Source organism: Bombus impatiens, unplaced genomic scaffold, assembly GCF_000188095.3.
Source record: "Bombus impatiens unplaced genomic scaffold, BIMP_2.2 scf_0765, whole genome shotgun sequence".
In the NCBI taxonomy this organism is placed as follows: domain Eukaryota; kingdom Metazoa; phylum Arthropoda; class Insecta; order Hymenoptera; family Apidae; genus Bombus; species Bombus impatiens.
This window is the reverse complement of record NT_177184.1, coordinates 824,723-841,831: the sequence shown is the minus strand read 5'-3', so window position 1 is coordinate 841,831 and position 17,109 is coordinate 824,723. Positions and strand designations below refer to the sequence as shown.

At 36.2% G+C, this 17,109-nt stretch overlaps 1 protein-coding gene across 5 annotated transcripts in view; it reads left to right on the top strand.

Moving 5' to 3' along the window:
• Positions 1-17,109, top strand: part of LOC100748020 (unconventional myosin-XVIIIa) — a 66,258-nt gene that overhangs the window by 20,394 nt on the left and 28,755 nt on the right. For 3 of the 5 annotated variants that reach the window (XM_024370401.2, XM_033323053.1, XM_012390301.3), the window contains 11 exons: positions 8,300-8,488; positions 8,963-9,139; positions 9,413-9,613; positions 9,780-9,932; positions 10,413-10,996; positions 11,072-11,254; positions 12,046-12,308; positions 12,617-12,779; positions 13,030-13,204; positions 13,617-13,775; positions 14,063-14,278. In XM_024370401.2, coding sequence (XP_024226169.1) covers positions 8,300-8,488; positions 8,963-9,139; positions 9,413-9,613; positions 9,780-9,932; positions 10,413-10,996; positions 11,072-11,254; positions 12,046-12,308; positions 12,617-12,779; positions 13,030-13,204; positions 13,617-13,775; positions 14,063-14,278 — 2,463 coding nt within the window. Of the gene's footprint in view, positions 1-3,550; positions 5,697-7,366; positions 7,385-8,299; positions 8,489-8,962; positions 9,140-9,412; positions 9,614-9,779; positions 9,933-10,412; positions 10,997-11,071; positions 11,255-12,045; positions 12,309-12,616; positions 12,780-13,029; positions 13,205-13,616; positions 13,776-14,062; positions 14,279-17,109 lie in introns of those variants that run through there. The other 2 variants (XM_012390302.3, XM_033323054.1) reach the window with 2 other exon arrangements.

Sequence of the window (17,109 nt, the reverse complement as noted above, 5' to 3'; positions counted from 1 at the left end):
CTAAGATAAGAAAAGAATAATTATAAGTTACGATTTCCAGCGAAGATTATCTCGTTCCCGATGTCTTCCACTACGACGACGATTATTCCAGGAAAAAGTTGAACCGTTAAACGCAACTATTGTACATCGAAGCTGGAAGTGTAAAAAGAATTAGAAAACGGTATACACGTTTACCACGTTGTGTGTGGGCAAATGGAAAAACTTTTGCTCCGCTCGTTCCCTTCTGTAATTTTTTCTCTGCCCGAAAGTGTAATCGAGCGTCCCTGGTTAGCTTTATGAATACACGACAATCTGTGGTGGCATACATCACCAGAGGATCGCACAAAAACAGAAGCCGCTTGAAGTTTCTTGCGACGCGCGTAAAAGAGGCTGAGTGGAAAAAAGGCAAGTCCCCAACTGTGAGACGCGAAGACGAGGCATTTGCAGACTCGTCACGTGCGTCCTGGTGCACGCGATCCGCGTGCTGAGAGAGCAACAGAACGAACAGAGTCACGGGCTTTCGAGAAAAGATGCTACTATTTTAAGAAACTCGTAATACCGAAGATTAGGCACATTAAAACTGTAGTCTCTCGTATCTGCGTTACTTTTCCGTTTTTTTTTTTTTGGTCCTGTAAGATTATCCTTGGCTCGTAAACTGTCATTTGGTATCGAACGAAGAAACGATAACAGAGGGAGGAATATATTTCTTTTCTATTATTTATTAAAATTACAATCAATTCTCGCGTTGAGAATTTTCAGTAATTTTCTGGCGTGGCACAGTAACATGGCAAATTATTTATAATAAGTTAATACTTGTTATAGATAAGTATGATTTGTACGTAAGTAGGGAGGAATATGAAACTCTATTTTTAATCTCGTTTCTTTCACATCGAATCTACATCATCCTCTTTTCACTTTTGCTGCTATAACATTTTCTACTGTTGGATTGGCAACTAAGTGATTGCGGATAATGTCATTAGCTGGTAATGATAAAATCCGCAATCACTTAGTTGCCAGCCGAATATTAGGAAGCTGTAATTTGCTACCGAATCGATTAATGGAAAATGGATTACGAAGGAAAAATGCAAATATTGAAATTGGTGGCTAATATCGAAATTCTTAGAAGATACTATACATTGACTTTTTGTCATTAGTACACTATGGACCAGAAATTCTTAATTAATTAAAAGATTATAATAAAAATACGGAGCATCGACGAAACGACTTTTCTTTTTATTTAATTTGTACTTTACAGTTTGTCGAGCTGGACATTCGGTAAATTTTTCTAGCTTTATTGCTAAATAACACGTGGATGGCTACCCCCAGCGGGATACCATCTTCGAGTTTGTCTATATTTTCTGTTTTGCCCAGTGAACAGATTTTTAATTGTATATCCGAGCCGTCCTTATTTTTATTAACATCCTGACGATAATAAGTTTCGTCATGGAGAAGTTCCGGCCCGGAATAACGCAACGCGTCTTAAATGAACGCGACTCGTTGTTGTAATCTCCTTTGATTACAGCGTAGAGCAAGTAATTTCCATAATCACAAAGCATCAGGTATGCCAACCGTGTAATTAAACTGTCCCCGTCGAAATTTCCACGTAAGTTAATTGTTTTATTCGCGTTTCTTTTTTCTCGTGTTTTGTATGTTGAACATTTCTAACAGTGCGCAGAGATTTTCGAAAAATTGGCAACTGTTGGGGAAACATGGTGAGTTTAGCAACTTTTCATTGAATAATCCCATTAGTGAAGACTATAGACGAAGAATACGACAAGTCGTTTTATCCATGTTTTACGGAACAGCGTTTTTAAAATTCGGTTCTTTGTCGTTTTATCTTCTTATCCAATCGATGCTTGTTATGTCTCTCTCTCTTTCGATCTTCGCGTATAATTTGCCAAAAGAATTGAATCGATTATCGAGGATGCTATTACAGCGTGTTTCAATTAGTCGAAGTTGAACTCGTCGCATTTGTCGTGGATTTAACAACGACGTTTATGGTGATCTATGCTCGCAGGGAAAGGTGACGAGGCCATCGAAGAGATTAAAGATGAAAATACATCCTCCATGTGTACAGATTTTCTTTTCTTCTCGTGTTGTTTCTGCGAAAACCGTGTTTATGCAAATTATTGGCTGAACGGAGCGCTTGATTCGCTCCCTTCGAGTGGAAAGGATGGCGTTAAAAGGTGAATCGATAGTTCTTCGCTTTAGAACCATTTTAGCATCCTCTGTGTCTATTTTATAAAGTTAGCTGTTTGATTTAGGAATTTTTTTAATCATGTCACTCTCCTTCGTTATGTTTGCGAAACTGTATTTTATCTTATATTAAGATAACTATGATCGCTGGCATTTTTTAAGGTATTTAATAATATGTTTGAAGATATAATTTTATTGTAGAATGGGAGGAAAGTTTTATAGGAGCAACTAGTGTCGAGTGACGAGAATAAGTTTCCATTTTTATTGCCGTACAAGGAATATAATCTGAACGTATCATAACAAACGTTCGTGCAACATGACAAAACCTGTTTCGCAAATTTTCAAACCGTATCGTTCGGTCGTATCGTTATACAAAATGTTCAGGCGAATGAAGCAGGCGAATCATGAAAGACGTTGTTTCTCTCGTTTTTCATTACCGGGAGCAAATATCCACCTGATTTTTCGAAACTTCTTGTTGATAAACTAGTCTCAAGTCGTAAATATATTTATCGATTGTATCTTTATTCTACTATGTTTCCCTTTGTTATCCATCTTATACTTGTTCCAGCGTTTTTGATATATAGAAGAAATATACCTCTAAGGGAAGATCATAATTGGAGTTTTATACGACCGTCATTATGAAATTAATACGTTTCTATTTACCTATGGGGCATTGGAGGGTTAAGAGTTAAGGGAAGCCATTAAAAATACTTGAAAGGCTTTGAGAACAGACAGAATGGTACACGATAAAATAAGATTATATAATCTTTTATTACGATTTATGACTGACGTAACTGAGAAGAAAGGAAGGCTAACGCAATATTAACCTTCCGTAAACAGTATTTCATTTCGTTACGAGAAGAAATGATTGTAAGACGATTATTTCTTCCAGCTTACTGCACTGTTAACGATTACTAAAAAACAATCTTGCTTAATTAAAAAAATAACTTAATCTTAAACGAGTTAAGAGCTATATAAACGATGTGTTCTAGAGGTAGGTAGAGGTACAGGTTCTCGTTTGAAATTTTACACCGTGTACAATGTTCGCACGTGCGATCAGGTGTGCAGACCATATAGCACCGTGGAAACTAAATATCGAAGGTAATCCAGAGTCAAAGCGACCCACGAATCGGCAATTCGATCGATCGATCGCTAGAAAACTATTTGTCATGGAAAAGATATTTTTCTCCGCGACAACGAAATCAATCGTTTGTAATCAGTGAAAATCTCATTTGCGGAGGATAATCACGAGGACACGAGTAAAGTGAAAGAGTTGGTATACGGTGACGGAGACGGAGACGGAGAACAGAGCGAAGAAGGGAGCAGCGAGAGAAAGACGTCGCGAAGCAGAGAAGGAACGCCTCAGTCGTGGGAGCACGCCTGCCTCTTTCGTTTCTTTTTGATCTGCTTCGGTCTCGGGATACCACCGCTGTCTCCTGCCTCAGTCGAGACTCGGTGAGCTCGAGGTGCTCCTCGGAATGGAGCCCTGCTCTCCTCGCCCTTTCCTTCCCTCCCTCGGCTCTCCCAATCTGGACCAAACAGGAAGGAAGCGAAGATTCCGTTTCGTTGGTCATTTTGGAATTTTCTAAAATTTCGCTGCAAACATGTTATTAATATTCGTCATCTTTTTGAACGTTAAATAATCGATTTAAAGTGTCTCGTTAGTTCGATTCTTCAGTTCACGCGCGTGTATATGTCGACAATGAGTTCGCGCTACTATCGATCGCAATGTTGGATCCCTGCTGAGTTTGTTGTTCGATCTGCTTTAATTTCAATGACGAACGATTCGGGTATTTACTGCTCAATGTCGTCCTCGTGTTTGGTTACTAACAAATAATGTTTTTTATGTCTTGAAGTGTAAGGTGCTATGTATCGCGAGAGGTGTCAGTTGGAGAGAAACACCGAATAATTTAGGTGCTGGTGCAGTGAATAATTGTAAAGATTTTGTACAATTTTTAGGAAGTATTCTATTTCGACTATAGCAATTGTCGGTGATCGTTGAATAACTTGGTGTATGAATCCTATGAGTTCTAAAAACGGTAGATATCTCGCGAAACCATTTGAAACTGATATTTCGGAACATTTGGAACGTCAGACGTAAACAATGAGAAACAACCGTGACTAACGCATCCTGAAGATAATTTTCGTACTTTTGATTGGACACGAGTCTGGACACTTGAGTTGATGAAATATTGCAAGATAATAAACGGCGTGTTTTTCAGAAATTGCTTCGCAATAATATGGTACGTGGAAGGTGATGCATGTTTAATAGAACGGATAAAAGCAACGTATATCAACTACTGGTGTCAGATTATTATCAAGCGGGTAGCAGATAGCGTTGCGAACGCGACCCTACTTTTACCCGTGTAAAAACTCGATTCAAAGTGGATTTTCACAACTAAACTCACGAGTTACTTTACGAAAGTTCGTTTCGGCGGGAAAAAAGAGCGCCTGAATCAGTTCGTGAGACCGGATGATCCCGTAGCTGGAAGAAGGGATAATTAACCCGCGTGAAAGCGAGAGGACAAAAACGAGAAAACACAGACCGAGAAGAACTGTCGGCGCCTTTTTCCATCGAGATGCCTCTAAACAAGGTCGACGAAGAGTCCCTGAGAGCGCATCACTTGCTTCACAGGTCGTGTCGCGGTAAGGCTCACGGGAATGGCATAGCGAAACAAAGCAATCGTCGCGCGACTATCTGCTGTCCTGTTACCAGGTTCCCAAAAGACCGGAACTCCGTTACATTGGACGAAACTTCGGTCGTAGCAAACGTGGCGACAAAATTGTCTAACAGAAGAATCAACAGAACTGGCACCAGTTCTTGGGAATGCAGCGACAGCGACAGCTTGCATTCTTCAGAAGCTGGACGCGAGAACGTGATCACGACCACAAATAACAATGATCGTTCGCCATCGGAAAATGCATCTGTTCGTACCACTGTCAAGTCACCTAATGTTTCAAGCACGAAGAAGAAAACTAACAGGAACCTGCACGTATCCCCCTCGTTATCGAAAACATCAACGAAATGCAATAGAAAGGAGAACTGGGCAGACACGTTGAGGGTGAATTCGATCGATGATAGGATCAAACGGATGGAAGAGGGTTGGGACGACAGCAACGTGATCAAGACACCTAGAGAGCGCAAGTGGAGGAGGATCACAGCGGAGATCGAGCAGAGGGTGCCTAATGGGAAGTCTGGTGACTTTAGGATCCGCGGTCTGAGAGGATCGTCGTTGAAAGGATGGAACAATGGCTCGCAGAAGAGGAACCGGAAGAGCGCGGCGTTTCAAAGAAATTCGAAACCGATCGAGGACATTATCGAATGGGATGAGATCGTGGAGATGGCTCTGGCGAAGAAGATAGGCCATGCAAAGGGCAAGAGAAGACGGAACGGCGAAGATGCGGTGGACGAGGGCTCGGATCGTCCAAGGGTTGAGGGTGAAACGGTGAACAGCGCGGGGGAGTGCATGAAACGCCTCGAGGTGCTTCTGCAAAATAAACTACCGCCGCAAACAGTCGAGGTATGTCATTATCGACACGCCTTCGGAAATGAGAGTTACAGCGGCTCTGTCTCTCTTTCTCGATGCATGCTATGCGAGGGATTGGGTGAGCCGCGTATGAAAATTATGGTTGCGCAGCTATAGGGAATTCGTAGAGCCGATGAATGCGGCTATTCATGACCGGTAAATTGGATGTTTCGTTGGCGGCCGCGTGTTTCCAAGGCGTTTAACTAGGTGTATACATATGCGTGTGTGTGTGTGTGCGCCTATCTTAGAGCATTTTACATGCACGTTTCTCGAGATCGTTGTGGGAGAAGATTGGCTGGAAAAAAACTGGGACATGTTGCATAATACTTTAGTTAATTACTCGTATAAATATAACATTAACAAATAATTCTCATACGATATTTGCCACGTAATAGTGTAACATTTCACGTATATTTCGTATGAAAATGTTGTCGTGATACATATTTAGTTTACGCCCCAGATTAAAGTTTGCACTCTCAGTAAGACACGTTACACGTTTCAACAGACTCTTCGGATTCCTTGTTCAACGCTATTTGCTGTGCGTCTATTATTTTCTTCTCTTACAGTTTATGTTACTGTATGTGTACATGCTATAAATGTAAAGACATAAATATATACAACGTATACTACATCGGTAGTAGATGAGTGTGTTTAACGCCATTTATCTCTGTCGCAACACGTGTCTCCCTCCGAATAACTGTCAGGGCTCATATGTACTAATTTTTAAAATTGATACAGAAGTTTCAAGTTTGTTTCGCACTCGCGTCCAGTTTAATTTTATCGATTTCTTAATGCCAGACCTACTAATCCCTCGTATGCGATTAATTATATTAATTAATTACGGCAATACAACAAAAATAGATAAATAAGTACGTAATATCTATGTAAGCATATCTTTATCTTAATAAAAGTAAACATTAGCATTATCAAGAAACACCTGTACCTATTTAATAATTGCCAGGACGATAGATCCGACACCAGTTGTTTTTACTGATTTCTTAGTCTCGGTGTTAGACAAAGATAAAACTGAAATATAAAGACTAAATAAATAAATACATACGTACGCATAGACTGAAAATACGTACCGATTTGCATCGAAATAGTCGTATGCAATACACGTACACAGCGAACCAGTTGAACGCTCATTTCCATGCCTAATTATCGACAAGGTGTAATTGACAAGGTATAATTCAGCAAATGAGACAGAAATGGAGATTAGTTGATGCAGTATGAAACAGATAAAAGAGCAACACATTGCAATCGTGTAATTTTCCCATTTAGGATCTTTTGTGTTCGAAGGCACGCTGTGTTCTGTTTGTTTCACGAAACAATGCGATCGTTGTACACGCTGGAGCCCGGAGCTTGATTCATGGTAATTTATTACCAGGAAGTCGTACGAGCCGTCGTTCTTACATGGTAGAATAGAACAAGTCAGTACGCTTTCTAGCAAAACGCCTGACACGACACGCGGAAATCGATATGCGTGCACCTACAGTTGCGACTCATCGCGTGATTCACGAAATTAGGGGAATTGTTATCGAACCGGCGACATTCACGCGCTCCGTGCTATGTGAAAATTAAGTTTGGCCAGAGTTTTGAAAGAAAAGAGCCGTACAATATGTTAATAAAGATGTCGAAATTTTATCTGTCAATGCAGGAGGAAGTGCGTGGAGGGAAATATGGTAAATATACCGATAACGTTTATGGGAACGCATAAAATTGGAATTGATCTCGCTGTTACATCTGAATTGGTAGCTGCTACACCAGACTTTTACAAGCCTTGAATTTTAAGTGTTCTACTTGATTAAGGTCAGGCATGTAAAAATGGTATGTAAATGGCGGTATTAGGCGTACAAAACCGGTGCTAATAACGCAGACGTTTTCAAGGATGTTGATAATTTAAACGACAGTTTCGCATTTTTTTTACAAACATATTGTCGTTCAGAATGGGACGCGTTATTGGTCGAAAACACTTCCAGATATTTTTGTATATTATCGATAGTTCGTTAGCGGGGTGTTCCTGTTAATAAATATTTCTTGAACGTCGAAAAACAGCTTTCCGAATGTGTGACCGAGGGGATTTTCCGAAGAATGAAATTTGAAATTTCCATTCGAGGAAGATCCTTATCGAGGATGAAAATTCGGAATAATTTGAACTTTGCATAATCGCATAAACGAATAGTTGTGCACGATTTAAGGCATAGGTAAAATTGAAACTATTTTGCTGGTTTTTGATGGATGGCTCGTAGGTTGAACTTCAAGGTTGAAATACATTTTTCTAATCAATGATGTAATTCATTTAATATGGATTCCCAAGTACGACTAGTGTTCTAATCTACACAGCTCGTAGGTGAGCAAATACCTTCTTTTTGACGTGTGGTAACATCGGAAAGGGAGAGAAACATGTGCAAAATCATATAATTGAAGTTCTAGATTTACAACTTTTAGATTTCTCTTGAAATAGAAAGAGTCGGCTACGCCATGGAAACAGTCTATTTTTGTTTAATTTCAATTTGCAAAATACGTTACATTCGATGATTAGAAAATTCGTATAGGATCTTAAGCAATTTTTTTCCTTTTTTTTTGTCGATGACTAGGCACGGTCCGAGGAGCATCTGGCGCAAGAACAAGCATGGCTGAGTTCCGAAAGAATTTGGTTATTACATCGAGGTGGTTTTACCCCTGCGACGAAATGTGGTCCAGCAGATCCGGACACAGGAAAGCTAAGAATTCGTTTAACCACTTCTGGCGAGGAACTTCTCGTCGATGAAGAGGACGTTGAAAAGGTATTCGTTTGATTAAATTTATTTGACATTGAATATCAATTTTCATAATGTTAAAGTATTTAAATTCTAAGTATCTAAAACACTTGAAGTATAAGGAATTATATTCTATGTTTTCAATTTAATCTTTCATATAGAATCTTCCCGATTATACTCCTCCCGATTGCACCACCAATTACGGTAATTAAAAAAAAAAAAAAAAGAGAAAGAAATGAAAAGTTATTACTAGACTATGAAGTTCTATGCAAATTATTATTTTCATGTGCAAAATTAAAGAAATGCGATTTAAACAGAGGTTTGTTTTTTAATAATAATATAATAAATACCTTGAATATTTTATACATTTTTACAAGCGTATATTTCCCATAAATGCATAAACATCCGTAGTCTAGTTATTACGATGATTCGTAACACACAGACGCAGTTCTCTAACAAGTAGGTTAAATCAAACTAATCATTTATTCCTTTTCTTCGCAGGCCAACCCTCCTCAGTTTGACAAGGCCGAGGAACTCTCGCAATTACGTTTTCTCAATGAATCTTCTGTTCTCCACACACTGAGACAACGTTATGCCAGTAATTTAATACACACGTATGCGGGAGATAGCATGATCATTATCAATCCGGTGGCGCCATTAGCGATTTACTCTGAAAAGGCAAGAGACGTTTACGCATTCCTTTATTTCTTTTTACCATTTTTCTTTTTTTTTTTTCTTATGAAAGAGGAATAAATTGAACATTCTTGCTTTTAGTCTTTAATGGAATTTGTAATTAAAATTTATTAGTAGTTTGAAACCATCCTTCTTTTCAAATGAGATAAAAATCTTACTTTCAATTTATTCAGAGAATGAAGACGTTACAAACCACACAGATTTTGCTAAACTACGTTGCTTATTTTTTCCTCTTTTTTTTTCTTTCTTACTTTCCAGGTAGCACATATGTTTAGAGGATGCAAAAGCGAGGATATGCCACCTCATATCTATGCGATGGCGCAAGCAGCTTACAGAGGGATGTTAGCCACTCGAAGGGATCATTCCTTAGTGTTTCTTGGCCGTAGCGGATCTGGAAAAACGACAAATTTTAAACATGCTCTCCATTATCTTGTATTGGCTGCAGGCACAGTTAACAAGGTGAGTGAAAATTTATAGAATTTGATAATATTATCAGCTTAGCTTTATAATAAAAATTCAGGAAAATTAAGATAAATAGGAATTCCTATTTTTTTGTTTTCAATTATTGCAGATTTTACAAATCATTCCATCTTTTAAAATCTGTCTATTCTGATTAATGTTAAAGATTTTGACCATTGAGAAACTCAACGCCCTATTCACAGTTTTGGAGGCATTTGGAAACAGCAGAACACACATGAATTCCAATGCAACACGTTTTACACAGCTCTTCAGTTTGGACTTTGATCAATCGGGCCAAATAGCATCGGCTTCTTTACAGGTAATACAATTATGCGTTATCGGATAATCGTTTTGTTCAACTACATGTTATTTCATGAAGTGTAAATCAATTAATAATTTATATTTACCATTGATGTATAACATTATTTAACTCATTTTTATTTATAGTATATTTTCTAAAAGTCAAAATATAAATTACACGAGAGGTAGAGAATTCTCTTACTGTGGTAGTGCTATGGCTTCGGGGTGTAACGCCCTCGATAAAGGGCACAATCGATCCAATGAACACACCCTCGAAAGTGGAGCATATCAAAAGAGCTTGAATTATAATTTGAAGATAAAAAACTATATTCAAAGCGAGTTTACGTTTTTGATCTTTATTGAAATGTTACAAAATGTTCTTGTTGTACAAAATATATATATACATATATGTACCTAATATAATTATTTACTTTAACTATGCCATAATTTTGTAAAAATATCCAAGATATATTGACCTGATTTTTATTTTGTTCGCAAGGTCCTACTTTTAGAAAAGTCGAGGATAGGCAGAAGAGCGAATGGAGACCCAACTTTCCATGCAATTTACCGTTTACTGGCAGGCGCAGAGGGTGCTCTTAGAAAGGAATTGCACCTGACCAATCTAGTCGCAGAGAACAATGTGTTCATTACACCTTTGCAGAAGCACGAGGACAAACAGCGTGCCATGGTGGAGTTTAATCGAATCGTGGCCGCTTTCAGGATTCTCGGCGTTTCTGAGTCCGACGAGAAAGTCATTTGGCTAGTCCTTGCTGGCATATATCACCTGAGCTGTGCTGGTGCGGTTAAGGCTGGTACCAGTTCGCAAAGTCGATGGCAGTTTGCAAGAGTGGAATGTGCAGAGAAGGCTGCAACGTTATTGGGTACTACCGTTGAGGAATTGAGTAGAATAGTGTTTTCTTCTAATGGAGGCGGTGCTGGTACACCGAGTACTCCGAGGCCTGCTTTACGTACACCAAGTCCTACCGAACAAAGCAAAGATATCATGGGATTAGATGCTCTGGAAGGTCTTTTGATTGGACTTTATTCCGAAGTGTTCCATTGCGTAGCTGCTCTCATCAATAGGTTTGTTCTTTTTTGTGAGTAAACAGGGATAGAATGAGAGTAATGATGATAATGTCGTTCTTTATTTTTTCACAGATCCATATCATCATCCGTGCACACAGTGTCTTCTTTGTTGTTGTGTGACTCGCCAGGTTTTCAGAATCCAGCCTCTTGTGGACGACAAACGGGAGCCTGTTTCGAAGACCTGTGTCACAATTACTTGCAGGAAAGGCTGCAACTGTTGTTTCATCATACGACACTGGTGGCACCAAAGGACAGGTACATTGTAATCTAATTAATTAAGTTTATATATATATATATAATAATAATAATAATAATATATATATAATATATAATAATAATTAATCACTATATATATATATATATAACAATAATTAATCAACAACAATATTAATATAACAATATTAATATAACAATAATATATATATATATATATATATATATATATAGTGATTAATTATTGTTTTGGATCAGATACTGTAGAATGAATATAACTTTATTCAAAATAGTTTCATATAATTATCTCAATAATGCAGGACGCAATAAACAGATCATTCTTACGTTTAAATACAAAATATTCTTTATTTTGAATTCAAAGGTCGATACATATCGATATTCGATAATCGATATTGTCATTCGATATCGATAATCGATTAAGGCAGGTTGTTCATATTTTCTATCTCTTACTAGTTGTCCTAAATTTAAGTAAAAGCAACGTTCCTCATGAAATATTTCAATTTTATCTTAAAATATCGAAAGAAATGGAAGATGAATCGATTGATGAATGTTTCAAACCAGTTTGTTGTTACGAAGATAGCGTGTGCTATAACTTATTTTTGGTAATGATTTTTCGAATATAATTCGATAATTTTGGAACAGATGATAATAAAAAATAAAGGAATAATGCATAGATCAAATGAAATAAAAATTTTACCACAAAGAATTTGAATCGAAGAAAATTCCATAATGAAATAAATGAAATAAAACTTAAAAATCTTTGATATAGATATGTTTTGCATATTACCATTGAACTCATTCGTGTAATTCAGGTACGTCCAAGAAGGAATTGACGTAGATTACGAAGATGACTGCGACGAAGATGGAATTGGATCACCTCAGGGTTTAATTTCGCTACTAGATCGTGGAAGTTCGCAAGGTGCAACGATGTTGCGAACTAGCCAAAGTGACCTTAGTGGAAGTAGACAAATAGAACGAAAGGGTCTTCTGTGGCTGTTAGAGGAAGAAACAGTATGTCCTGGCGGCAGCGACGAGACATTTTTAGATCGATTGTTTTCTCATTATGGAGATAGAGGTACTTAAATACGTTTGGTTTTTTTTTACAAATTATGATGAATTATAATTTCTTTTTATGTTATTGTACCAAAACTCCATATTATTTTTCATTTTCCGAATTAATTTTTATTATACATTTCAGAAAATTATGAAAAATTGATTGCATTGGAAATACATATGCTAGGTTATCGTAGTTAATAAAAATAGAAAAAGATTTTCTTTTTCATAATGATATAGCGTTTATTATTCGATACAGTGATATAATATATGATCATTTTGTACATTGCAATACTTACTTATCTTTTTAATTCTGTTCTTCTAAAACAGATCATCAATTATTGTTAAGAAAAGCACCTGGGAACAATCAGTTCGTCTTACAACATTTATTGGGTACCAATCCTGTACTTTACACAGCAACAGGATGGCTGAAAGCAACACGGGAGAATCCTGTTACTAAAAGTGCCATTACAATACTTCAAGAAAGTACAAGGTATGTAATTTAAATGTTTTTATTTTTCTAATTGTGTACAAACCTTACAATTCTATTAAAATCTTGATCTTATTTCTCCTTATCTTAAAACTTTCCTTATGTTTCTAAGATAATATTTTATTAAAACATGTTTTGAACTAAAACGTTTATACATTATTCAGTATAATTTTGTTTAAAATAATCAATAAATTTTTATTAACTAAAATTTCTTGTTGCCACTAACTAATATTACATTTTATATTGATATCAGGGAAGATGTGAATATGCTGTTTGTTAGTGCACGTGGAGCAGGAGTATCTGGAGCTTTATGCAGTTCCATGCCTGGTTTGGAAGGTTCACAATCTTTGAGAAGAGCTTCTAGTATACGGCGAACATTCACTACTGTTAAAAGGAAAAATATATCTCTTCAGGTTAAATTCACTGTTGTAAGTATAAAAGTCATAAGACTAATATTCTTATCTACTAATCAGAAATAAATATTCTATGAATAATTGAGTTCTGGATAACTACATATTTATCTGGGAATATTATGATTTTCATGAGTGTATACGAACATGAAAGATAAGGTCATATGTCATGTTACATATTATGTTATCTTCAAACGATGACTCAGTTGATATAAGTTTACTACTAACTTCATAAACGAGATATGTAATGAAGCTGAAAATGTTTACTGAATTAAGATGCACATTGTTATGGTACCATTTCCTGTTTTTGTTTTTTGCTTTTATTATCAGTTTACGTGTGAAAAAGGCAAGATGCAATAACTAGTTCTCTTCTAAATTAATCATAATTTTTTATTTGACATTAATGAAGATATGATGTAATTTGTTACAGGATGGACTGATTGAAACTTTGCGGAGAACACGAGTTAAATTTGTCCATTGTATACTACCGCAACACAATGCTGGATGTACCGATAATAAAAGTTTATTGTCAGTAAAATCAAATCAAAGCGAAGACAGTGTTATTAACGTACCGCTTCTACGATCACAGGTAAAAATTCTGTTGCACAAATGTATAATATGAAAAATTTAATTAACACGATCCATGTAATGTTTTTACTTAAATTTTTAACAATTTTACCCATTTACAACTTTTAAATTGTATTTAATGCAAAAATTAAACAGATTAGTAATACAATAATAGCAGGAGAAATTTTGACAACAGTTATACAAATATATGTATATTAATTTTATCTAGTGCAATAAATTATATCTTCTAGAATATTAGTTTCAATCTTTGATTAAAATACTAAAAAAATATTTCAATTTTTGTTATAGATTCGTGGAAGCCAAATAATTGATGCAGTTAGATTGCATAAAGTGGGATTCCCTAAGCATATAGCTTTAGGTGAATTTAGAAGACGATTCAGTTTATTGTCAAGTGATGTAAACACACGACCAGGCAGTCCTGTAGCTGATGAACGCCGTGCTGTGGAAGATATGATGCTTACCATCGACGTCGATCCAGCTTTGTATCGTGTTGGACAAAGCCAGGTAAGTCATATCTACTATTTTGCATTTTTCTCTATACTAAGGAGTAGTATGGTTCCAAAAAATGTGAAATCCCTAAAGGGGATATCTACAAAATACTATTTTGTCTGTATTGTTTTTTAAACAAGTATATGTATTTGGTATGTACTAGAAATTTGTAGATGTAAAAGATATGTCTAGAGAGCATTATTTAATTTTCTATCATTTTCATAATGTGTTACAAACTGAATGAATATGAAAACATATGTTTACCTATGAAGGGCTAATTTTTTAGCCAAAAATTCCAGTATTACGGCATCTTCTATAAAACTTTACATTTATGTATATATCTCATTCATATCTCAAAACTATGCACAACTTTCCATTTCATCTTTTTTAACTTTCAATTTATATGCTACTGTACTTCAGCAAGGATCGAATGTCTAGTATCATATCTTTCACTCTAGTAGAAGCACTTTCACTTTTTTCCGTACAGGTAGTAGTGCTTTTACTTGATGTTCTGGTTATCAAAACAAACAAAATGGAAAGGCATATCGATAGTGTTATCCTAACTTGTAATACCGGTCTCAAATATCACCATCAGGCGACATAGATACTTGAATTAATACCACCTTTGCTCATAAGTATTCGAAGTGCTTCCGCAATTCGATTCACCGTAGGTGGTTTGTTCCAGTGTGAGAATTTTGGTAACGTCACATACTTGAAACGAACATTCGTTTTCTCAAGGAGAATCGCTTTACGTGATTTCGGTCAACTTTCTCCACGAATTCGATTATGGTTTCGTCAGTACACCACGGACAGAGAATCGGTATCGATGTGAATTCACTGATTAAAACGATCTTCACCGTTTGGTTAAATGGATTTTTATTCTAGTAGCTCGTCTAATTAAGTATATAATATTAATGATTTAAATATAGCTACGGTAATACTAAAAGTTTTTTAACTCTATGATTTGAGTAACACTTGATATTTTATCTCAATTGTGATACGAAAATTTGCAAAGATATTATAAGTACTAGAAGTCATATAATCTTATAGAAAAGAGAAAATAATAATAATAATAATCTTCAATAATTGTTTCAGATGAATTTCTATTTAAAACGACTCGAACAGTTTTTCTGTTATATCAGAATGATCAGACTGGTGCATGTAACTGCAACTGAAATGAAAATTCTTGCCACATTCTGCATATTTATGTAGAGTAACGTTTCGTAACGTAACTTAGGAAGCAAATTACGTGAACGTGGTCTGTTTTCTTTTTGTGCACAAGCATTTTAATTTGGTGATTCCATGGAATCGTAATCGTGACAAGATCTTATTTATAAATGTCATGCGAAGTTGCACACGCGTTAGGTGCAATCGCGTGTCTTTATTGGCACTTTTTACTATAGAATGGCGAAGTGACATTAAAATTACTAGATCCAAGCTATACTTACGTTAGGGATGGCCATTTAATGTGTTTTCTACTGGAAAATTATTAGTATGTTGTTACTTTTTAATGCGTGAAAGTAACGTTTCGATTATAGATGCGGTTTGTACCTCGTAATGTGTGTTTTATTATTTTTTTTTTTTTAATTCAGACCTCTGTTTTATGTGAAATTTTTTTAGAACGTCAATGTGGTTTTCAGATACATTGAAGACAATTCACACCTTTCCTTCCCTTTAACGAATATATGTAAATATTTAACAGGGAAATTCACATTAGAAATGTATATTGCAATGAAATTATTATTTAAAGTCATCTCTTATTCGTTGCTAACGATCAAGTATAATTTCTCTGCAATATAACAATTCTCGGTGCTGTAAAATAATTAAATACTCTGAAATAGATACCTGAATAGATTTCAACGAATTTATGCAAAATTTGCACGTTGTATTCAGTGAAAATTACGCCAAATTCAAAAGACCTTAGCGTCATATTTATAATACTAGTATGTAGTTCAAGAAATTATAACGGGGTTAATTATAATTTGTAGGTTCCAAGATTAACAAATGCATAATTTCTCTCCATAGCAACTATGAAAATTTCTACTTCGGGATATTCACATTATTTATCAGTTTCAGTTCCTCGATTAAATTTTCAAATATTTCTCAGTAGCTGCAAACTGACGCTGCGAAGTGCACCAACGTGGCTCATTTGCTGCCAACTCTAATCATCGATTATCGTTGCAAGGTTAATTCCCGAAGCCGAAAAGAAGATCATTTAACCGCGAAAGTGCAAAAGGGTCGAATAACCGTGGAAAAAAAAGCGACACGCGCTAGTGACTTTCTCGTGGCCCATATAGAAATCGTTGCACTCTTCGGAACCTCTCCTTGTTCGCAGAACTCGCGTTGCCCGAGGCCTTTTCGTCGCGAAAGTGTTCCACCTTGCACGTACACCTCTTCTTTTCTTTTTTATCGGGCCCGTCTGTTTTACTTCAAGACTAAGCGCGTGGTCCAATTTGTTCTCCGCAACAGATTCGAGCCAACGAATTAAGGAACACGGAAGTCGAGAGGAGCACGACGTCATCGCGATATTCTAGATAACGACGAGTAATCGAACCCTTTTATTTCTCGTCCAACAGACGAGAACAATGGTGTTGGTTTTGCAATTACGCTTTAGATAGAACAGATAACGTACACGGTACGGTTTTTTTAAAAAGAGTTTGAAAAATCCGAAGTAATTAAGTGTTCGTTCAAGCGTGAATTGTTTAACCAGAAAAAAAAACTTTTGAAACTTGGAAAGTCGGTCGAGGTTACTTGGATAATTTAGATATACATGACATGTTAATTATCGTAATCAGTGTATGTCAAAGAAGATAATAGATATTAATTATCGTAACGAAATGTCAACA